A 23,808-nucleotide genomic window follows, 5' to 3' on the forward strand; every position below is an offset into this window, starting at 1 on the left:
CTGGTCTATGTTGCTGAGCGGTGGTGGAGCGGTGTTGCTGAGTTTGAGATAATAAGTCCTAGTCCATGTGAAAACTTTTGATTTTCTTTAAATAAAATCCTATAATGCCGACTCCGGATAAGATACTAATGCGAAAAATAAAGAAACGTGAAAAAAAGAAATTAAAACTTATTTCACAAAAAGCAAAAGGCGTAACTAATAATGACACAGGTAACCTCAACAATGCTTTTTATTCTTGAAACCATAAGAAAGCCATATTATGAATGTAGGTATTTTCCTTGATATTTGATGATATTCAGTAAAGCTAGCTTATAGATGTTACCATACGTTTACAAACTACGATAAACTGCAAAGTGAAATTCTAAATTCTACTGTCGGTAGCAGCATGTTTTGGTTGCATTTATGAATATAACCATAGGTTTGCTCAAAACTAAGTGTTCACTCGCTACGAGTCTAATGGCGTCACATAATCAGAGATTACCATATTAGCTTTACTGAACTTGTGTGAACAATAACTCTATAAACTTAATTTATAACCCTAGGCACATGCTTATGGTTAACACCTATTAACTTTACATAATAATGTTGAATTGTGAAAGGTACTTACAATAGTAATTAATAAAGATGGTTGTACTCAAACATATATGCCTCATTCACTCTCATAGTGCTTCCAGCATGCTTCCGTCACACCACTAACATACAGCAAATATAACTGGATGTAAGATTTCTTTAAAATGAAAAAAAAAAAGTCAATTTTGTTGTTATGATAATTACTTTAAGTATGTTTCCTCATAGAGTACTATATATTTTTATCTACAATAATCTACAGGAACTGAAGAGAGTGAAGTTTCTGAAAAAGAAGTAAAGAAAAGACCACTAGAAGAACAACAAACAAATTATGTTACATTGCCAAAAAGTAAGAAATTTATTTACCTTCTATTAATTATAATCCTTACAAATATTACAAATGTTAAAGATTGTGTAAAAATTATTATCATTTTTATAGAAAAGAAAAAAAAGCAAGATGTCACTAAAGTAGAGGTGGAAGAAATAAAAGATGAGCCTGCTTCAGAAGAATCAGATCAAGAACAGACTAAGGACAACAATGAAGATGAGGTTAAAACAAAAGAGGAAAGTCAGTGTAAGTAATGTGTTTTAGGATCACTTTTTTTAATACTGTGTCAACTTACGTCCAATATATTTTAATCTACATATCTACATATATCTATTACCTATTATGGTTGACAAGATATAGCCCACTGACAGACAGACGGACGGGCAGACAGCAGAGGCTTAGTAATAGGGTCTTGTTGGCACCTTCTGGGTAAGGAACGCTGCAAGCATCCAGCGTAGAAGAAGTATAATATTTTGAAAAATTTAATTACTTGACAAATGACTTTCAGTAATATAAAATGCTATTTACAGTACCTGGCTCAAGTTTATGCCTAGGAATCTTATCAGATCAGAAGTTCTCTTGCTTGGAAGGCAAAGTGTGTGAGGCAACTCTTATGGGCATCAAGGATATGGGTTTCACTACCATGACAGAGATACAGGCTAAAGCTATCCCCCCTTTGTTGGAAGGGAGAGATCTTGTCGGAGCCGCGAGAACTGGGTCTGGGAAGACTCTAGCCTTTCTTATACCTGCTATTGATCTTATATACAAATTGAAGTTCAAACCAAGGAATGGTAAGATTTTTCTTTAATGGTTTTTTTTGGAAAAAAGATTTGAACCATACAATGACATTAATATTATTTTGTCTATATTTCCTCTACTCTGGAAGAGATGTGTCTATATGTTTGTTTTGCTGTCCTTCATTGGTTCCCTTATAACTGCCAAAATATTAATTTTGATAACTAAATCAAGAACAGTAGGTACAAATTAAATATGGCGCATAAGACACAAAAATAAAATTAAAAGAATAAATAAAATTAGTAAATATATTAGTCCGATTTTAGTTTCGAGCTTATCTTGCTTTTGAAATAGGCTTTAAAGTGATGATAAGAAAGGCGAATGTGAAAATTGGACCCCATAATGAGTCTGTAATAAAAGCAGATCGAGTCTCCAGTTAACTGTAGAGGCACGTCTTGTTTCATTGCAGTTTCACAAAATTATGGTATGTCCAGAGTTATTTCATGAACAGAGAATGGATATCTGATTTATTTAACTTTTTAGCACATAACTAATGCTTGATATATAAGTAGTTTTTTTCATAAAAATGTGTTTTTAGGTACTGGTGTCATAATTTTGTCACCGACTCGTGAGTTGTCAATGCAAACGTTTGGTGTGCTCATGGAATTGATGAAGTATCATCACCATACGTATGGGTTGGTTATGGGTGGAGCAAACAGGAGTACAGAGGCACAGAAACTTTCGAAAGGTATGTAGACATAATGCTTTGGGAATTATGCACAAAGAATTAATGATGCTCGCGACTTCGCCTGTGTGGATTAGATTTTTTAAATCCCATGGAAACTATTTCATTTTCTGGGATAAAAAGTTGCCTATGTCAATTTCCGGGATGCAAGCTACCTAAATCGAAATATAGACTTTTAAGAATCCCATGGGAACTCTTTAATTTTCTGGGGTTATGATTAGTTTATTGATAATACTACAATTTTTATTTTCAGGAATTAACATTTTAGTAGCTACACCAGGTAGATTGCTAGACCACCTGCAGAATACACCAGATTTCTTGTACAAAAACCTGCAATGTCTTGTAATTGATGAGGCAGACAGAATACTGGAAATTGGTTTCGAAGAAGAAGTCAAACAGATTATAAGACTTTTACCAAGTAAGCAGACGATTTTTATTGTCATTGGTTTTCGGGAGTCATCTACTATCAATAGTTCCGAGTTTTGTTATAATCTATGTCTACAGTCAAAAGAAGCGAGTTAACCACGCCACGGCCAACTGTAAAGTGATTAGTCTTTGATTGATCAGTTTTGTCAGTGAATTGCAGAACCCTGAACTCTAGTAGGTAGGCCTTAAAGCTTACTGAAATTAACACGAAATGACACAATCCAACCTGATTTTGAGGCTTCCGATTTTGATGCTATACAACATATTTGATGCATAACAACTGTGCTCTTCACAGACCTGGGCGCGTTTGGAGCCGTCGTAGCTTTAGTTTTAAGTTTACATAATTAATTAATACTGTTACAGTATTAACTTATTTGTACTTATGTTTATAATTCCACAATTTGACAATCAAAAAGTGTACAACGATACCCAATTTGAATAAGGGCCCATTCCCGTGAGAAGTTAAGGGGCATGAGACGGGCCTGCCCGCGAAATTCAAATTTAATTTCGCGGACAGGCCCGTCCCTTTCACCTTAAGAAAAACACATTTGATTTCAGAACGACGTCAAACTATGCTCTTCAGTGCAACACAGACAAAAAAGACGGAAGCGTTGACAGCTTTGGCGGTCAAGCACGAACCTGTTTATGTCGGCGTCGATGACCATAGAGAACAGGCCACAGTGGACTCGTTGGAACAAGGGTGAGAACATATTATAGTATACAGTTGTGTGCACATAATTGATAAAACCGGCCAAGTGCGAGCCAGACTCGCGCACCGAGGGTTTATACATAAAAATATATAAAAATCTGTTAGAATGTACAAAGCCCTTTCTTATGATATCCCACTTGGATAAGTTATCTTACTTTGAAAATTGAAAACAGACAGACAACAAAGTGATTCTATAAGGGTTCCGTTTTTCCTTTTGAGGTACGGAGCCCTAAAAAACATTATAAATTACTTTCAGATACATTGTGTGCCCATCAGACAAACGCATGATGGTGCTGTTCACATTCCTCAAGAAAAACAGGAAAAAGAAGGTGATGGTGTTCCTGTCCACCTGCATGTCTGTCAAGTACCACAACGAGCTGTTCAACTATATCGACCTCCCCGTTATGTCTATACACGTAAGTATTGGACTTATGACACTTCACACCTTTGGTCTCCGGTGCCAGGAAGTAGATCAAAATTTAACATTCCTGTTAATTTTATTTTTGAATGTTCTTTTAATAATGTAAACACATCTCAGCTTCATGGTGGATAGGCATCTTAAATCAATGGCTGTGTCTAAACTTTCGTGGCGATTACTTCAATATTAAAGCATAATTTTTTAACTCACAGGGTAAACAGCAGCAAACAAAACGCACAACCACGTTTTTCCAATTTTGCAACGCGGAGAGTGGCATATTGTTGTGCACCGATGTAGCAGCTAGAGGGCTCGACATTCCGGCCGTGGATTGGATCGTACAGTATGATCCACCGGATGATCCAAAGGTGAGAATTCTCGAACCGATTTTAATTTAGTTTTTTTTTTTGTTTGAAAGGTGGCTTGATTGAGTGTTCTTAGCTATAATCCAAGAAAATCGGTTCAGCCGTTTGAAAGTTATCAGCTCTTTTCTAGTTACTGTAACCTTCACTTATCGGGGATGTTATAAATTTTTAGTTTACACTTGTCTTGTAGGAATACATACACCGAGTGGGCAGAACAGCGAGAGGTCTGGGCACGAGCGGGCATGCGTTGTTGTTCTTACGCCCGGAGGAGATAGGGTTCCTCCGATATTTGAAGCAGTCTAAAGTGACCCTCAACGAATTCGAGTTCTCTTGGAATAAAGTCTCTGACATACAATTACAGGTAAATAACTAACTTTTTATTTATGTATTTTTATAATAATAAAAAGCGCAATCATAGCGCAATAGTCTAGCTAGACTTAGTCTGGTGGCGAAGACGTTCGTCTTCTTATTTAGCGCGGTTTGGGGTTCGCAGACTTATAGAGTTGTGTGCGCGTTAAGGGGCATGAGACGGGTCTGCCCACGAAATTCAAATTTAATTTGGTTTTTCGCAATTTGTTAACTAATACGACAACGTAGGCTTATGGTATTTTAATTGCGACAATGGCAGTATCATCCTCACAGGTTTTTATAAAAATCTTTACTTGAAAGGGTCCAGTTTAAGAAATTAGCTCTAGGATCGACTATTCTCACAAATTAGTCGATACTCGAATTAATTTCTTTATTCTTCTATTTATTAATTTCTTTTTTATAACTGGACCCTTTCAAGTAAAGATTTTTATATAAACCTGACTTTCATGATTCTAGGCCATCGGGAAAGTACCCTATAAGTTTTGATTCTCTTGACTGGTTTTGACAGACGCGACAGAAAACAAAGTGATCTTGTAAGGGTTCCTTTTTGTCTGGATGTACAGAACTTAAAAATTTGATACAAATTAATGTTAACGTCTAAAGTTAAATTTTTCGATGATAATAATATCATTGTTGTTCTGTTTTAGCTTGAGAAACTGATATCAAGAAACTACTTCCTCAACCAGTCTGCAAAGGAAGCGTTCAAGAGTTACATCAGGGCTTACGACTCGCACCATCTCAAAACGATATTCGATATCGACACGATAGACTTAGCGAAAGTCGCTAAATCGTTTGGTTTCACCGTCCCACCGGCCATTGAACTCAAGGTTGCGAACAAAGGACCACCGCAAAAGAGGAAAGGAGGTGGTGGTTTTGGTTATTTCAAGTCGCTTAACGCCCCACATCATAAGAAAAATGAAAAAACTAAGGTTTACAGACAAAAGGGCAACAATAAAAGATCTGTAAGCTAGAATTGTGTTATTTTTGTAATACGTTAAATTTAAAGGAAAATCTATTAAACTAAATATTGCAGAAAGCCATTAAAGCTGGATGTATTGAGATTTGAGACAAACTGCATGAAGGCATATTTCAGTACTGGAATATTCGATCAGCACATTGTATGTACATATGTTTTTCTTGAATGACTTATTAAATATGTTTCAAACAAAATATTGTACTTGTGTATGTATAATTTAATAAAAACATTGTTGGTTTTAAATAAAACACGTAAATTAAACAATTCTGTTGTTTTATTAAAATAATGAAATATTTTCATAATGTGACAGAACGTTGTGCTATCTTTCAGATGTCCCATTGCTTTTGATTTTCTTGCGTTTTCTAGTATTCACTGAATTTGAATAGTTAAAGAATTATTTATAAAGAATAATGGCCAGAACCATAATTACAAATGGGCTGACTCGCAATTTCAAAAGTTGCATTTGAATATACCTAATAAGTACCTAGTATTATCGATTTACGCGTGTTAAATATCACGCCAAAAAAACCTGAACCAATTCAGATGAGACTTGCAATTTTAAGTTCGAAAACTTTCAAGGATTCACTAGGCATTTATAGTAACTTGACCTGAATATGACGCGAACGAAGTCCTTTGCACGAGCTAGTAAAAACTTATTTATTAAAAGCATGTTAGACAAGTTTTTTTTTTCAATATGATTCCTATCCCCCCTTTTTTTCGTGAGGAAAATCTGTCGTGGATACCACCCGCCACGGCGAGCACAGTGGTTATATCGGACTTTAATGACTTAAAACCTCACGAAGTTCCATCCCACCGCTGACGACGCAGCACAAGAACCTACAACGTCTCGTTACTCCGCCACCGGATGTCCGCCGTAGCAGACCCACCACTGGGACACTACGCGACCCCAAACACCGTTAGACTTGCCGGAACCACAGCACGCCAACTAACCCGAGGACCATATTGAACGACGGACTGTCCCGTGTCCATCATCCACAGGACCTCTCGAGGGGAAGGGCAATTCCCTTTCCATGTTTCCCATCCTCAACATCTCTCTCGCTATACCAAACTGGACAGGAAATCGGTGGGGCAGCCAGTGATTCGATGGCTGATGAAAAAGATTTATTCAGATACGTGTTAGCCATTGACTGCAATCTCACCTGGTGGCAAGTGACGATGCAGTCCAAGATGGAAGCGGGCTAACCTGGAAGGGCTATGGCAGTTTTTATTAAACCCATTCCCTTTGATTGGTGTTGGTTTGGTTGGTATATTATGAAAGGATACAGAAATCGACGTGCGGTTGTTCCAAGAAGCCGAACGCTTTCGCTGCAAGCTTCAAGTCCAAGTTTTTTATATTGAACACTTCATTGTGTGAATGTTTATTGTAACATCGCAGAAATGAAAGGTATGCTTTGCGCGCGAGGATCTTCATAGTGCCGTCCCTTTGAATGAGGTCTTCTAGCTGCAAAAGATTTATTTTTAGGTACTAGATGATGCCCATGGTTTTTTAAAAATCTGGTGGGAACTCTTTGATTTTCCGGAATAAAAAGCCACTTCCCATATATTTATATGTAATGAAAGTATGTTTGTTTGTTGGTGTCCTTTTCCTTCCTTCCACGTCGCTATGAATCAACGGATCGACGGACGTGATTATTTGTATGAGTATAGTTAAAGACCTGGAGAGCTGTTATATACACTTCTTCTTATCCCACGTTATCAAAATTCCCACGGGATTTTTAAATATCTAGGTCCACGCGGACGAAGTCGCAGTCATCAGCTAATAATTAATAGTTATTATCTGTCTCCTGGATGCACTAATGCTGGATGAACATCTCGGAAAATCAAAACATTCTCGTGGGTTTTTAAAAAACCTAAATCCACGCAGACAGGAAGAGTCACCGATATCATCTAGTAATTAGTACTCCTATGTAACAGTAATTTTGAAGCTTTGTTTGATAATAATTTAACGGACCATAACGTCTTTATACTGATTATTTATTATTATTTACTGTCATTACTTAGAACAAAACCATACCATTTTCTGCACATCATCAGAAGGTTCACCAAAATTGTATTTGTCTAAATAGACTTTCTCTCTCTTCAAATAGTCAACGAATTTCTCTTCCTCCGCTCGCAACAGAATAACGGCATTGCCAGTGTTGTTTAGCCCTCTCGCCGTGCGACCCACTCTGTGAATATATTCCTAAAATTATACAAAAGTAGGTACTGAATTTAACTCACTTTGAACTAGTCAAAGAAAGATTTTCTTTAGGTAGTCTATTATAACATTTACTATACTTTAACCATGTGAAGTTAGAATAGGGCTCTCTCTGTTACGTAGACAATCTTACCAAAATGACTATAAGGACAAAGATCTCGAGTTTTTGAATTGAATTTTGAATGTTTTTTTGAAAACATTCATAGCATACAGGCTGATGGAATGGAATGGAATACACATCTACTAGTTCTACGGAATTTTGTTATGTAAATTTTTCGAACAAACGAAACTAAATAAATATTAAACCGACGCGAACATCCTTCAGTTTACAGATTGCCGATATTTCTGTCAATCCTTAGGCTGTGTTCGACGTTTGCTTTTGTCATTTAACATTTTATCCATATCGCCAAAAAATAGCTACTTAATATTTAAGATGGTCTTAACAACTGGTTGCCTTTTCAGTATAGGGTTATAAGTTACCTTCATATCTGTAGGGGGGTCAAACTGCACGATCCAGTTCACTGATGGAATATCTAAACCCCTGGCTGCCACATCCGTACAAAACAGTGCCCCTTTTTCTGCTTCGACAAACGTTTGGAATGCATCTTTTCTTCTCGACTGACTTTGTTTACCCTAAAATCCAATGGATTTTAATTTTAAGTAAAATGTCATTTATTGGCAATGAAGTGCATAACTAAAATACTATTTATTTCATCCATAGATTTCTAAATAATTCTATCAATCGAACAGACCACTGAGCGAGTTCCCTGGATCGCGGGATTCAACAATAATAAATTAATAAATATATTTGAAGATTTTAACATCTCCAAGTTATTGTACTCTACCAATTCCTATCATAGATTATTAATTATTATCATCAACGTAGGTCAAGAATATAGAAATTTTTCATGGATTATAGCTAAATAATTATAATAGGTATAGAAGCTGACTTTCTACAACTTGGGTAAAAGTAAATTAAGAATGTATCAATATTATAATATACTCACATGTATGCTAATGACTGGAGCCTTACAATGTACTTTGAAGAATTCATAATGGAAATCAACAGATTTGCATGAGGAAAAGAAGACCATAACTTTCAACTTTTTACACTTCCTAAGCATTTTATACAGCCAACATAATCTCTTTTCCACTGAACAAATGGCATATCTGTAACATAGTAAGATAAGAATATGAGTATTGTAATATAAACTAAGTATTATAACAAGTGTAAATTAAAAATTTATAACACCCCCAACAAGTGAAGGTTACAGTAACTAGAAAAGAGCTTATAACTTTCAAATGGCGGAACCGATTTTCTTGGATTATAGCTAAGAACACTCTCGATCAAGCCACCTGTCAAACAAAAAACTAAATTAAAATCGGTTCCTTAGTTTAGGAGCTACGAGGCCACAAACAGATACACAAGTCAAATTTATAACACCCCTCTTTTTAGGTCGGGGGTTAAAAACTGGTCAAGTGCGAGTTGGACTCGCACACAAAAGGTTCCGTATCATCATACAAGAAATCTCAAACCAGCATAATATGTTCGCTCCAATAACTGTACAACAATTATTAAAGTTAATGACGAACAGTGCCATCTATGATGTGATTTAGTAAATATATTGGTTGATCGTGAAAACTTTTAAACATATTTTGTGATGCAACCACAAATTCATGGTTTTCTGAATTTTTACTTTATTCCTGCTCTAAGACATTGCGTTCTACAAAATTCGTGATTTTATGATTTTATGATTCTATCTATATGATAGATATTTTTAATTTTAATAAAATTCTAATGATAGACTAAATAAGTACCCCTGTTCTAGACCCGAGGCTGTTGACTGTTTTTCATCCTTCACAGAAATCAATTTGGGATTATCTTTTAGGGCAAGTCTTGCTAGATTTTCAACTTTTTCATCTATTGTTGCACTGAATAGTACAGTTTGTCGGTTTTCTGAAAAATATGTAAGTAATATAAATATGTAATAATTTCTCTTATGTAAGTTTTGAGTTTGATAACTATTTAAAATTATTGATTTACTACAAATATATGAAATGTTTACGATATCACATTATTTCACTATATTTCATAGAAGCTGCCATACTAAGCGCGCGTTTTGACGTTTAATAAAGAGTTGCAATATTTTTTAACTTCACAACGTTCTTGTGTATCAAGCACTATGCTCGCTAAACTGCTACAAGAAAGCAGTGAAGTGTTAGTGTGCTTACTTGGCAGTTTTCTTATAATTCCAGCTACGTGTTTCTCAAATCCTGCTTCAAGCAATTTATCAGCTTCGTCCAAGACAAGGCATTTCAGATTATCACAGCTAAAGCCAGAAGTATTCTCTAAATGGTCCAGTATTCGGCCGGGTGTCCCAACTATAATATTAACACCTATAATACAAATAATAATTTAAAACATTACAGACAAAAACAGCTTAAAGGTTTGGATTCCCATAACTACAAATTACTAAATATTATTAGTATAAAACATTTGGCAAAATATTCTGTATGAACTCAATGCTAATTTCTTAAAAGCCAGCCTTATTCCTTGTCTACATAAAAGAGGGGTTTTCTGTACATTTCTAATCGGTGTTAATCAGTGAGTCAGTGAGTTAGGATTTTTATTTTTTATATAATTAGGAGATTAAAAAGACATATTATTATAAAGATATATTCACTGCACTGATATATAGAGCAGTACTAATAAACATTAAAATGTATAATATCATAAAATATGTTAATAGGTAAGTACCTTTTTGCAATGATGCAATTTCTTTTAATTTTTTCTCACCACCAACAATCAAGCTGTGTGTTAAACTGATATCAGCCAACAGTTTCTTCAGTACTATGTAGGTTTGTAGAGCCAATTCTCTGGTTGGGGAAATGATTAAACAACCTACACCTGAAACAAACAAATGATTAGTTTTGCTTACAAGGTTTATAATTTTATTAAAATGTTTATTTCAAAATACTTTTCAAATTTTAGTATATTAAGATACTGAACAGAAAATGGCACTCAGCCTCAATTTTAACGGAAGAGATGTTCAAATGTAAGTATTTAAAAAATCACTTACAAAGTTAATAAAGTTAAATATGAATTATACAAAATGAGCATTATTTTATTAACACTTAGAAAGATATTTGAATACAGTGAAGGTACTTATTTTCCGGTATACTCTGAAATGCATGTTATGTTGGCATATACTGTATCCATAGGTACCCATAATGTAATGTAATACAATAGCGTAATTTAGAGTTATACTAGGGACTGCCTGCGGTTTTACTCAGCGAAAACCCGAATCCGGCGAACCCTCTTTATTATCTATGTTATAGAGGGATCATAAATCTCTGTGCAAAATTTCAGCTTTCTAGGTCCCTGAGTTTGGGCTGGGTGTTATAAGTTAGTCAGTAAGTCAAGACTTTTCCTTTTAAACACTTAGATGTAGATAAATAAATAAACAAGTAATTACTGTCCCATGTTAAAGTTGACCTTCCCTCTCAAATTACTCATAGTTAACTTTCCAGTAATATTGCACTGTGTTATCTGGTAACTATTGTAGGTAATTGAAAATATCCTACTCACTACATTTTACAGCAAGACAGATTTGTAGTTAAATCAATCATTTAAAACTTACCATGTTTCTTACTAAATCCCATGTTGATTAATTTTTCAACAATTGGTATTAAAAACGCCAAAGTTTTCCCACTGCCCGTCTTCGCAGCACCTATAATATCGTCTCCAAGGAGTATGTGAGGCAACGTTTTAGCTTGAATTTTTGTTGGTTTTAGAAATCCCATCGATTTCAATGATTCCAAGATACAACTATCAATTTTACTCTCTAACATAGAAAAGCTAAACTGCGAAATAATTTCCTCTTCCATGGCTTCTGATAGAAGCAGTGATTTACAAGAACTCAATCCAAAGCGGATATTAAAAAACCTAATCTAATAATCCACCGACCAGAAAAAGAAGATCACCAATGATCAAATGATGACCAAAATAATAAACATAACCTCACAATCGCAGTCAAAACGTCAGTCAAAGTCAATGAGGAAGCGGCTTGGATGAAGGATATTTCTATGGGAAGCGGGGCTTCCGCAAAGTACTCTATGGGGCTTACGCACGTGAAAATGTATGATGTGGATTGCATGCTTCAATACCAACATTATAGCACTCACACTGACAGAAAGACAGTACTGCCAACATAAGCAAACAAGCACGTTACCTATACATAATTTACATAATTAAATTAAATTATGTATAGGTAAAATTAAATACCTATAGATGATTTTCATTTCATTCATTCATTCAGGAAAATCAAATGAAAATAAACAAAATCTGCGTCTTCTTATGCAAATATGGTGCCAATGACTTGGACAGATAGGGGAGCCAACATAACGCCATAGGTATTATTCGATGAAACGCACTGTAGTTACCTATATTATCATCCATAGGATGTCTCAGATATATCACGCAGTTAATGGCGACCTCCTCCTCCTCAATAAATTTCTTTTTTTTTCAATATAAAAAGAGGTTTTGTTTGATTTTATCAAAATGTATGAAGCATAAAAATGTAAAGATTTTTCAAAAAAAAAAAAAAAACACTTTATATTCCTGTGTATTCTCCTCTATGGTTAACTTTTTACCCGACTACGGCAAAGCCGAAAGGAAGGGTTATGATTTTTATTTTTTTTTGCTTTCTCGTCTGGCTTTACAAAGATTAGCCAATTTCAAGTTTGTAGTTATTTATAACAAGTTAGGGAAACTATACAAGTATGGACCCCGTCTGTGCCGGCGCTCGCCGACACACATACGGCACTCCCTTAGAGCGCTTTCCAGTCAGTTTTAACAAAAAAAAAACACTCCAAAAAGGCAGAGCACGCCCGCCAGCTAACACCAACAGAGATGAAGTCCCATGGTTAACTTTTACGTAAGTCAAGCTTCTCTCTATTAATCTGTGGCTTCTACGTAGCGTACAGCGTTTTGATGATCTCCCGTTTTTACGGGAGATCCTGCTTTTACTCCCCACATCCCATCTTCGGATAGGCCCACCACCGTGAGATGGTACTTAACTAACTTTCTAGTCGACCAATCGGGGGATTCAGACCGTTGCCGCGCGCAAGAAATGATAAGAGCTAATGATAGAAAGCGAGGCAACTTCTAAGTTCTAGGTAAAGATAGCGGTAGGTAGAAAAGCGTTGCGCTGTGCGACCTGAATTCCATTTATTGTGTCGCAGGAAGAGTATTTAAATCATTTAGCGATGTGAAACTTATGTACCACTGTGCTATTGTGTTCGGAGTCGTTTGTAAAAAATTGGTTGTCTGTAAAGTCGTTTTACTGACGATAGTTGAACGTGACAACAAAGTCCGATTGTGCTTCTTTGTCGCTCGTTCCGCGCTCTCGCTTGCACTTCAAGCCTTACATGGAACGCCTCAGAGCGAGGTAACGCCGCATGAGTCATGTTTTTTCGTGCGTGCAGCCGGCTCTATCGAATTATAAGACGTTGTCACGTCAAAAATCCATCCAACAATGCTTTATTTTTGCAGTGTAACTACACTATTTAAATTCTCCCGATTTCTTCCGATTCTTTGAAGTTTGTACCCAGTTACCTACCTTACTTTCTAGCGAATTATTATTGTTTGGTTTGGTAACACTGTATAGTGTTCAATCCAATCCACAATCGGTCAACGTCACTCGTCAGGCTCGTCAGCGGTCAGCTGTCAATTTTCTACACGTTCTATTTATCATCAATATCAAGTTTTATTTCGTATTTACTGATTAATTGTGCAAGAGGAGGTGTTGTATTTAATCATGATTTATTCTGCTTGGCTTAGGCAACTACATTCGCTAACAATAGTCATATTTACGTTCATAATTTCCGCACAAACGGACGTACCGCGTCCGCGCGGAGTTTCTTTATCTAAAGCGTCCCTGTATTCGCCGACTAAAGATTTTACATGTTTCGACGGAACAAGTACTATTCCTTTTAGTTACGTAAACGACGACTACTGTGACTGCTTCGACGGCAGCGATGAACCAGGGACAGCCGCTTGCTTGAACGGAGTCTTTCACTGCACAAATGCAGGACATCGACCGCAAAACATTCCAAGCTCTCGGGTCAACGATGGGATCTGTGATTGCTGTGACGGCACGGACGAATACTCTACGCCAGGCACGTGTTCCAATATTTGTGAAGAATTGGGCAAAGAGGCCAGAGCCAAGGCCCAACAATTGGCTGACCTGCACAAGGCTGGAAACCACATAAGGTTAGAGCTTATAGAGAAAGGTAATAAAAAGCGAAGTGAAATGGCTGAACAGCTATCACAGCTAGAAAAAGATAAAACTGAAGCTGAAAAAATTAAAATAGAGAAGGAAGCTATAAAAAATGAACTGGAAGCCAAAGAAAATGAAGCTCTCAAAGTTTATAGGGATGCTGAAGAGAAAGATAGGCAGCGCAGAGCTGAGCTAGCACGCCAGCAAGAAGAGAAGGAAGCTAGTGAACAGTTTGCTAGGTTTGATTCTAATAGTGATGGTATATTAACAACTGATGAAATTAAAGTAGTTAATGTTTTTGATAAAAATAAGGATGGTGAAGTAGATCAAGATGAAATCCTACATTTCTTTGGTGACAAAGATAGTGTAAATAAAGAAGACTTTATGTCAACAACTTGGCCAATATTAAAACCTTTGCTGATGGCAGACCAAGGTATGTTCCGTCCAGCTGGTGATGAAGAAAAAGGGGAAGAAACTGAAGCTGATGAAGAAGAGGATGCCCAGAGAGTTGAAGACACAGAGGATTTAGGTGGTGATGATGAAAACATTGATGATGCCCCGCATGAAGAAACGGATGAGCATGATGTAGACCCTGACAACGCCAGGACATATGATGATGAAACACAAAAACTGATTGATGAAGCTACAGAGGCCCGACGTCAGCTCACAGATTCCGAACGCACAATAAGGGAGATAGATTCAAATATAAGAACATTCCAGCAAAATCTTGAGAAAGATTATGGTTTACAGCAGGAATATGCTACACTAGACGGTCAATGTTTGGAATATGAAGATAAGGAGTATATCTATAAACTATGCCTCTTCCAGAAAGTCACTCAAAAGTCAAAGAACGGTGGCATGGAAGTTGGACTCGGTGATTGGGGAGAATGGGCTGGGGAAGAGGGTAAAAAGTACTCAGTGATGAAATACACTAATGGAATAGCCTGCTGGAACGGGCCAAATAGAATGACTACAGTACATATTAACTGTGGTTTAGAGTCTAAGCTAACCTCAGTCACTGAACCATTCCGTTGTGAATACAAAATAGAGTTAACTACACCAGCTGCATGTGATGATTCTAATCTCTCACAACAAACTTCACATGATGAGTTGTAGTTATAGATATTTCTATTTCTATGTGCTGTGTGTTGAAAGTTAGATTTATAGGTCACTCATTTTGATCACTTTCTAAGTTTAAATGATAATTTAGATTTGTCAGGTCAAATTTGTAAATCTAGTTTAAATACTAGACAGCAAATTTAGACTTTATGAGTGTTCTATAACAGTTTCTTTGTCCGAAAACCCTAAACTATCACAAACTGTAACCCTAAACAGTCACAAATGTGAACCATATGGCTAATTCTGTTGTAGAAATTTCTAAACAAAACTTAAATGACAGGTCCAAATTTTTTGCTATTCCTTTCCTAATGCTCCTTGGAGAAGGATAGCACTAGATTTAGATCTGAAAATTTAGGTAAAGATCATGTACATCAGAATTAGCTACAACACACCATTGCATGTATACATTGGGATGTTGGATAACATTGTGGCTATGAATGGGGTATGTATACTATCTGAAATTCACAATGTGAAATAAAGTAGGTCAATCATAATAATAAACACTATTGTTGAACTTGTAGCATTTATCATAAATTATGTTACATTTAAGATTACTTATTTATTACGTAAAAAATCAATCATTTCATGTGAAGACTGACCTGACTAACTATTGTTTTTAACATAACTACTGTTTAAGGTTTTTACACATTCCTAGAGTTTAAAGTTGTATTATTTTCTTCTATAACAGTAGGATGATTAAAAATCATGATGTGAACAAAACATTGTAAATGATTAATAAAATATTGTTTTTGATTACAAACTGTATAGTTTATTATTCTTTTTATGGTTCTGTACCAAGGAACTCTTATATTATGTAGTTTCGTCCAGTCTGCGGTCTGTCTGTCTGTCTGTGTATCACAGCTGGGTGGCTAATCAGCTATGAGAGCTGTAAAGTTGTCATTTAGCATAGTTATAGAAACCTGTTGGCTGTTACCAAAGATATTTTATTTTATAATATCTTTGCCTGTAAGTGCCACACATAGGCATAAAGAATAAAAATAGGTATTTGAGGGTGACCCCTGAACATAAAAAGTAAGATAGAAAAAACTAGGTTAACCCTCCAGTAATGCTATCAAACATGTTTTTTGGACAGATCTTGAAAAAGAACTAAATAACATGTAAGAAAATCAGCCAAGTACGAATCAAGAATCATGCAAGAAATAACACTAATTTTTTTAAATTTTAATAGCGGCAATTTTGAAATTTTTGGTATTTATTGTTATAGCGGCAACATAAATACACATTATTGAAAGGTCTACCTATCTATTATAGTTCACGAGATACAGACCGCTAACAGACAGACGGACGGGCAGCGGAGTCTTAGTATTATGGTCTCGTTCTGTCCGGTACGGTATCTTAAAAAACGACCTTCTGAACTGATAAAACTATTGAAATTGGGTTACGAATCAAGGTATTATAGTTATTTACATACATGTGAATGTATGTAAATATAATACCTTGTGAAATGAATCACGTAACTTGTTCGATAAGTTTTTGTTTTTTAAATATTTTTTTCCGAATTTTGAAAACACATTATCTGTGATAGACTAAAGAAAATTACATCATTTTGTCAAGTGGCAACTTTCATTTGTAAAAATTCAAAATATTGTTTTAACAATGTCAAAGTGCTTGCTTTGCTTGTTGCTTGTTATGTTTACGCATTACGAATAAAAAAGTATTTGGAAAGTAAAGCTAATATTCAGCTAGTTATTTAATTATTTCAATCAGTATAATACTTAAACCAATCACTGGAGAACATACCTATACCTAACCATAGAAAATGGAGACAATCTTAGAACAACAACGAAGTTATCATGAAGAAAGGGAACGGGCTATGGATGCAATGGTTAAAGAGATTTTGCACAAAAAAACTGGGGTATGTACTTAGTTAAACTAATTGTCTATTTAAATTCCTGATTAACTATGAAGGTTTGTACCGAAATACACAAAATGTAACCTAACCTAAAAATTACTTTCAGCATCGAGAAACAATCAATGCAGACCACCGTCTCAAAAATTTACACGATGTAAGTTCACAAATGCTATTAACTTACTATTCAACATGTTAAGCTGCTTAGAAAAATCAATTTATAATTTTGTCAAATCAGCAGCTACAATACATTGCCTACAATATATTGTTGCAACAAGAATAGCATAAATTTAGCCAATAACAACAATTGCGATTGTAATAATGATGAAGGTTTAACGGACTGACGAGCTACTGTATAATTTTGAAAAATGATACATCTTCATCTCAACTTCACAATGATAATAACTTTTTCTCTCTCTCGTCTGCCTTTACACTGATTAGCCAATGTCAAGTTTGTAGCTATTTACAAGTTAGGGAAACTATATGTATAAATATGGACTTCATATAATAATAACTATTGTGGAATGTGGAGGTTCACACCAAAACACTCCATTACTAATGATTTGCAGCAAAACGTAAATTTTTGAAAAATGCAATGAATATTTCTATTGCGACTATACTTATCGTTTACCTTTATTTTTTATAATTTTACTAATCAACACTAATCGGCACACAATATGTGTATCAAAATATTTTTTTCACTAATTGTAGGTTCATTATTATCCCTGTAGTAAATAGATTTGTGTAACATTTTATTTATAGTCATCGTCATTTATTTAGCTTTAAAATTAAATAATAAATTTATTTATAGTATATTAATTATTGTAGCTAGGCAATATGTCAGGGTTTTAAAAGTGTTCCTTTACAGAGGTACATAGAATCCACAATAAGGCTCAAAGAGCTGTATGAGGATAAGGATGGCTTACGAAAAGAGGAAATTGCAGCATTATCAGGGCCTAACGAGTTTCAGGAGTTCTATGCTAGACTTAAACAAATTAAAGAGTTTCATAGGAAACATCCTAATGAGGTATGTGGACATGAATTAACATAATTTAGTTGTTATATAAGTTTAAATAAGAAAGAGTGGTGATAGAGACAAATCCAATAAGTATTTCTTGCTATATTTAATAGGCCCGAGACCCAATACTAACTTCCTGCTCCATCATTAGACCTGGTCACAGTTTGAACACCAACTACTCATCAAGTCTTAATGATTTATTATAATAATATGTGTAATACGGAGAATAGTATGTGTATATTATCATTTAAGGTTAACTATAAATTAGTCACTAGTTTTTAAATTTATTCACTAATTTTTTTTATAAACTAGGTACTTCTTTTTCCTATTATTTTCCTCACAAAGTTTGGCTTTACAGATCTGTGTGCCAATGTCAGTTGAATTTGAAGAAATTGCGAAACTCAGAGAGAATCCTTCAGAAGATTATACAAGTAAGTGACAAATGTTCATGAAATATAAGGCTTTATCATAATTTAATGTAGAAAATAGAAAATGGCGCTTAGGGTGCATTTCCACCTACAGGAACATTTGCAATTTTGCATAAGTAAGTCATGTAATGTTGTTTCCATCAAACTAATATTATAAAGGCGAAAGTGTATGTGTGTGTGTGTTTGTTACTCTTTTATGTAAAAACCTGAAATTGGGGTTGGAGATATACATATTTTACCTTGGATTAACACAGGTTATTTTTTATCCTGTAAAAATCCATCTGAGAGATTTTTAACCAGCATTATCTAGTTATAACATAAATCCTGGAACATTATTATGTGATTTGCGATACTATCGCAACTTGTTGCATGTCTATTAAGCCACTATCATTGCATGCAACCTCTTACAAATTTAAGCCTCAATAGCTCAACGGTTATAGGAGCGGACTGAAATCTTAAAGGTCGGCGGTTCAAACCCCGCAACCGTTGCACTTGCGCAAGTCTGACTCGCACTTGGCCGGTTTTTTGATACTAAAATTTCTAAATCAAGATCAAATTTTATGTTTTTGTAGAGATACAAGCTATAAAATATGTCATTCAACTCACAAACTTTAAATAACGTAACAGTTTTTTTTTTTTGTTTTAGCACCAGTTGAATTCACTGATGAGGAGGGCTATGGAAAATACCTTGACTTGCACGAGTGTTACGAAAAATACATCAACTTGAAAGGGATAGAGGTATTATATGTACTTAAAATGTTTTTATTTGTTTGCGAACCTATTCTGATTTTTATAATATTCCAGAAAGTTGATTACATTACATATCTAAGTATATTCGACCATCTATTCGACATTCCACGAGAGCGCAAGAACAGTGAATACAGGAACTATATACGGGCACTGTTGACGTACCTCAAGGTCTTCGTGAGCCGAGTGAAGCCACTACAGGACCAAGCACAAGAGATGGCCGCCGCACATCAAGAGTTTCTCAAGCAGTGGGAAACTGGAATGTTTCCTGGATGGCCAGTGAGTACAGCTTTTGCTAGTATACATTTTAATTTTTTTTGTGATGTGACCACAAATTCACGGTTTTCGGATTTTTCCTTTACTTTTGCTCTTAGACTTACATGCCAAATTTCATGATTCTTGTCAACGGGAAGTACCCTATAGGTTTTCTTGACAGACACAACAGACAGACAGACAACAAAGTGATCCTATAAGGGTTCCGTTTTTTCTTTAGAAATACGAAACCCTAAAAAGGTCAACAATCGTAGGTCCAGCGTACTTGTATAAGTAGGAATCAGTGCTTAACTGATAAATACAATCTAGAATTAAAAGACAGCTAGTTAAAGAAATTGTTTAATTTTATCTTCAATTTAGAAAGAAACTGGTGGAGCCTTGACAAACATTGGTGCACATTTGGATTTATCAGCCTTTTCGTCTTGGGAGGAGCTTGCGTCACTCGGGCTGGACAGGTTGAAGTCGGCTCTCATGGCCCTCGGGTTGAAATGCGGTGGCACTTTGGAAGAAAGGGCACAAAGGTATACGTCTATTTATCTATGCTTAGTGGTCGATATTGGTTGTTCTACATTGACTATTGTTGTAACATCATGGTTTGGGCATGTCATAGATTAAGGATTAAACACACAAGCCTGGCTGAGATCTGTTTTTTTATACAATGCGTAGTTTTGGTCAGAATTGGATTGTATGACGCGCACTATAAATGGCATTTTTTAACCCCCGACCCAAAAAGAGGGGTGTTATAAGTTTGACGTGTGTATCTGTGTATCTGTGTGTCTGTGTATCTGTGTATCTGTGTATCTGTGTATCTGTCTGTGGCATCGTAGCGCCTAAACGAATGAACCGATTTTAATTTAGATTTTTTTGTTTGAAAGGTGGCTTGATCGAGAGTGTTCTTAGCTATAATCTAAAAAAATTGGTTCAGCCGTTGAAGAGTTATCAGCTCTTTTCTAGTTTTCTTGTAGAAAAGAAGGTTAGATAACCGTTAGGTTCATAATATTATGTCAATAGACAAATGTCAAGCTGTCAAGATGGACGTTGCCTAAATACATAATTATTTATTTGAAAATGATGTTTTGGAAAACTCAAATACTTTGGATCGTCGGGGGTGTTATAAATTTTTAATTTACACTTGTTGTACCACCAATTAGATTGATAAATCGCCTACTGCGCAGGTATTATGTGAAACGAATCCTGCTAGATGCTTTGCTAAATTTTATCAAAACCGATTTAGCTTTTGAGCGGTATCTAGTATGGTAATAGACGGATACCTATTCATATTTATCAGATTAGTATGCATAATAAAGACATCGTAGTTACGATTTAATAAAAATACAAGTGTAAATTTAAAATTTATAAACCCCCCCCCCCACAAGTGAAGGTTACAGTAACTAGAAAAGAGCTGATAACTTTCCTTATAGCTAAGAACACTCGATCAAGCCACCTTTCAAACAAAAAAAAAACTAAATTAAAATCGGTTCATTAGTTTAGGAGCTATGATGCCACAGACTGATACACAGGTCAAACTTATAACAACCCCTCTTTTCGGGTTGGGGGTTAAAAATAGATATAATATCTTCATAACAAAATTATATAGAGAGTATTAGCTAATAGGAAAGCTAACAATACATTCTTGCACACATTACGATGTTGATAACAAACACGTAGTAAGTTGATACGATATAGTAAAGTTCATTTGTTTATCTTTAATTTCTATTGATTATTATTATATTAATTTCATTGATAATAATGTCATCATGTCCACAAGTATTACTAAACAAATTTGCAACACAAAACCTATTTCCGGATGAAAGTAGAGGTTTTGTGTTGCAAGAGATGAAGCTGTTATGATTCATTTAATTTGACATAACTGATCACGCATCAATGATCTTAGCAACCTTCATAACTATAATACGATAAACAAATTATTAATACTTAAACTTAATCATTTAATATAAATAAAATTGTAACTGGACAATTTCTGTACATTAAATATACTTTGATTAAAGGAATCCCAAAACAGTATTTAAAATCAAGCTGCAGGAATTATTGAATAGATTTTTATAGCTTGAACCTTGGGTTAACATTTAGGAATATTTTCTATCCCGAAAAACAATAGCGTCCCTAGGCAAGGTCAATGAAATTTTTGGTTGACAAAATATATTTACCGATTTTAACAATTCTTATCTATTAACGTAGGTTGTACTATAAGATAAATCCCATGTTTTAATGAAGATCAGCTGATAAATAGTTCCAGAGATGAAGGACTGAACTTCCCAGCTAGTAGATAACAGCAAATAACGCGATCTGTGTATAACAAAAAGGATTAGGTATCTATATATGTAGTTAAAAAAATGTAGTTTAGTAAAAAGTAGGCTTTTAACCATACACAGTACATAACTTTGGTTTTGAGTACAACTGAGTCATGCCAAGTAAATCACTTTTCCTTTTCTGCTAAAGTATGAGAAGAAAAATATAACTTAGCTACGTTCTGTTTGCGTGATAGACTTTACATTACTTACATTTTTGTCTGATAAATTGTAAGACTATGTAATCACTTTTCCTGTCTTGCTACAGACTTTATGAGAAGGAAAATGCAAAGAAACATTTTTTCAAGAAGAATTTTGTATAGGTAACTAACTACATTTGAAATACATCACAAGAGCATTTTTGTCCGATAAATACTTAATTGAAACAAAATTTTTGTATTAATCAATATGTTAGCAATTTTATTCATTAACGATAACAAAACAGGTTAACAAGTGCACTGATAAACATGTTTACCTACGTGGTTAATTTGTGTTTTATCTGTTTTGGTAAAGGTGGTGTTTTTTCGCAGATTATTCAGCACGAAAGGTCAGACGGCGCTAGATAAGTCCCTGGTCGCAAAGAAGGGGGCCAACAAAGCCAAGGCCACAACACTGCAGCGGCACAAAGATATTGCAGCTATTGAGGCACAAGTTTACAGGTCATATTCTGTTTTTAATTTTTTAGCATGTTCCAAACTTATTCATTACTAGTCTATGCCCGCGGCTTCGTCCGCGTGTATAAAATGCTATGTCAATTACAGGGACGCAAGCTACCTTGGTACCGATCGATCGATATTGCTAGTTTAATTATTATTAAGTAGCTTAGTTTTTCCCGATAGTTGTTTTTCACATTTGTAATGTGGGCATAAAGGCTAGCCTTTGATAAACTCTTTCATCATATTAATGAGGAATTGTAATTAACTGTATTAATAGACTGATATCATTTTCCTCATACTATCACATCATTTTATCAACAATCGTACTACATATTCCATTGTTTATTGGAATAGTAAGTGTAAAAAATATCACATAGGATCCATACACCAATTGATAACTTTCAAACGGCTGAACCGATTTTCTTGGACTATAGCTAAGAACACTCGATCAAGCCACCTTTCAAACAAAAAAAAAAAAACTAAATTAAAATCGGTTCATTAGTTTAGGAGCTACGATGCCACAGACAGATAGTCCTATTGAGCGACTTGGGGACCTGCAATCTATATTTGGCTGCAAGCAGGTAGAATTTACATTGTTTCCAAATACTTAAGCTGCTTATGGTGCAATTTACACAATCTACCTATACGTATTACGTACTAATCAGTACCTTGACTGACTGACCGACAACGCACATACTTGAAATTTTACATGTGAGTTATTTTTATAACGTAGACCCTTTTTAGTACGACTACCGACAAGGAAAAATTTTGATCTGCGTACCTTTAAGTCAAGAGTGAATGGGCATCTTCAAGGCAAGCGCGCTCCATCTTAGGCTGTATCATCACTTGCCAGCAGGTCTGATTGCAGCCAAGCGCTAGTCTAAAATAATTAAAAACAACTTTAATTCACGGCATGAAGTTGCGGGAATCAGCTATATTACCAGCGATGTTGATATTGTGTAACTTCAGAATTTATGTCAATGGCATCGAACACTTATTTTTATGATACATACCTACTTATACCTATTATATCCATGTGAGTCTATCTTTTAAATGACTAAGTATTTATATAAAGCTATTGATTCTTGAAGCTATTGAGTATTACAATTATTTACACCTCGGAAGTCATAGAAACAGATCTAATTGTTATTTATGTAAAACTAGCTGATACTCGCGACTTCGTCAGTTTTAGGTTTTTAAAAATCTCGTAGGAACTCTTCGATTTTCCGGGATAAAACTAGCCTATGGCCCTAT

At 35.1% G+C, this 23,808-nt stretch overlaps 4 protein-coding genes across 5 annotated transcripts in view; 3 read left to right on the top strand and 1 right to left on the bottom strand.

Moving 5' to 3' along the window:
* On the top strand, nt 1-5,899 carry LOC123869058 (probable ATP-dependent RNA helicase pitchoune). Its single transcript, XM_045911793.1, has 11 exons — nt 1-210; nt 830-916; nt 1,007-1,141; nt 1,426-1,686; nt 2,229-2,378; nt 2,629-2,793; nt 3,360-3,501; nt 3,767-3,926; nt 4,141-4,293; nt 4,481-4,651; nt 5,307-5,899. The coding sequence occupies exons 1-11, from the start codon at nt 105-107 to the stop codon at nt 5,628-5,630; spliced, it is 1,854 nt and encodes a 617-aa protein (XP_045767749.1). The 5' UTR covers nt 1-104; the 3' UTR covers nt 5,631-5,899.
* The window catches only part of LOC123869061 (ATP-dependent RNA helicase DDX18-like), a 23,816-nt gene continuing 5,899 nt past the window's right edge, over nt 5,892-23,808 (bottom strand). Inside the window, exons 2-11 of one of the 2 annotated variants that reach the window (XM_045911797.1) lie at nt 12,711-12,722; nt 11,495-11,746; nt 10,612-10,761; nt 10,086-10,250; nt 9,672-9,810; nt 8,861-9,023; nt 8,334-8,486; nt 7,671-7,838; nt 6,920-7,097; nt 5,892-6,007 (exon numbers count right to left, since the gene is read on the bottom strand). In XM_045911797.1, the coding sequence (XP_045767753.1) occupies nt 5,955-6,007; nt 6,920-7,097; nt 7,671-7,838; nt 8,334-8,486; nt 8,861-9,023; nt 9,672-9,810; nt 10,086-10,250; nt 10,612-10,761; nt 11,495-11,741 (1,416 nt within the window). In that variant the 5' untranslated portion in view covers nt 11,742-11,746; nt 12,711-12,722 and the 3' untranslated portion in view covers nt 5,892-5,954. Of the gene's footprint in view, nt 6,008-6,919; nt 7,098-7,670; nt 7,839-8,333; nt 8,487-8,860; nt 9,024-9,671; nt 9,811-10,085; nt 10,251-10,611; nt 10,762-11,494; nt 11,747-11,820; nt 11,830-12,710; nt 12,723-23,808 lie in introns of those variants that run through there. The other variant, XM_045911798.1, reaches the window with a different exon arrangement.
* LOC123869059 (glucosidase 2 subunit beta) lies at nt 13,522-16,013 on the top strand. Its single transcript, XM_045911794.1, has one exon. It carries the CDS (start codon nt 13,673-13,675, stop codon nt 15,248-15,250), a length of 1,578 nt encoding a protein of 525 aa, XP_045767750.1. The 5' UTR covers nt 13,522-13,672; the 3' UTR covers nt 15,251-16,013.
* LOC123869060 (splicing factor 3A subunit 3) overlaps nt 16,847-23,808 on the top strand; it is a 10,379-nt gene continuing 3,417 nt past the window's right edge. The window contains exons 1-8 of the mRNA XM_045911795.1: nt 16,847-17,129; nt 17,233-17,280; nt 17,992-18,150; nt 18,500-18,572; nt 19,216-19,307; nt 19,374-19,595; nt 19,950-20,110; nt 22,429-22,557. Coding sequence (XP_045767751.1) covers nt 17,034-17,129; nt 17,233-17,280; nt 17,992-18,150; nt 18,500-18,572; nt 19,216-19,307; nt 19,374-19,595; nt 19,950-20,110; nt 22,429-22,557 — 980 coding nt within the window. The 5' untranslated portion in view covers nt 16,847-17,033. The remainder of the gene's footprint in view (nt 17,130-17,232; nt 17,281-17,991; nt 18,151-18,499; nt 18,573-19,215; nt 19,308-19,373; nt 19,596-19,949; nt 20,111-22,428; nt 22,558-23,808) is intronic.

The sequence above is a fragment of the Maniola jurtina genome, chromosome 10, assembly GCF_905333055.1.
Source record: "Maniola jurtina chromosome 10, ilManJurt1.1, whole genome shotgun sequence".
In the NCBI taxonomy this organism is placed as follows: Eukaryota; Metazoa; Arthropoda; class Insecta; order Lepidoptera; family Nymphalidae; genus Maniola; species Maniola jurtina.

What these genes read in the sequence shown, in the direction of transcription:
- LOC123869058 (XM_045911793.1), top strand. Translation starts at nt 105, where the DNA reads ATGCCGACTCCGGATAAGATACTAATGCGAAAAATAAAGAAACGTGAA. An exon ending in TTATGTTACATTGCCAAAAA is followed by an intron (nt 917 to 1,006) that starts GTAAGAAATTTA and finishes TCATTTTTATAG; the next exon opens with AAAAGAAAAAAAAGCAAGAT. An exon ending in GGCACAGAAACTTTCGAAAG is followed by an intron (nt 2,379 to 2,628) that starts GTATGTAGACAT and finishes TTTTATTTTCAG; the next exon opens with GAATTAACATTTTAGTAGCT.
- LOC123869059 (XM_045911794.1), top strand. Translation starts at nt 13,673, where the DNA reads ATGATTTATTCTGCTTGGCTTAGGCAACTACATTCGCTAACAATAGTC.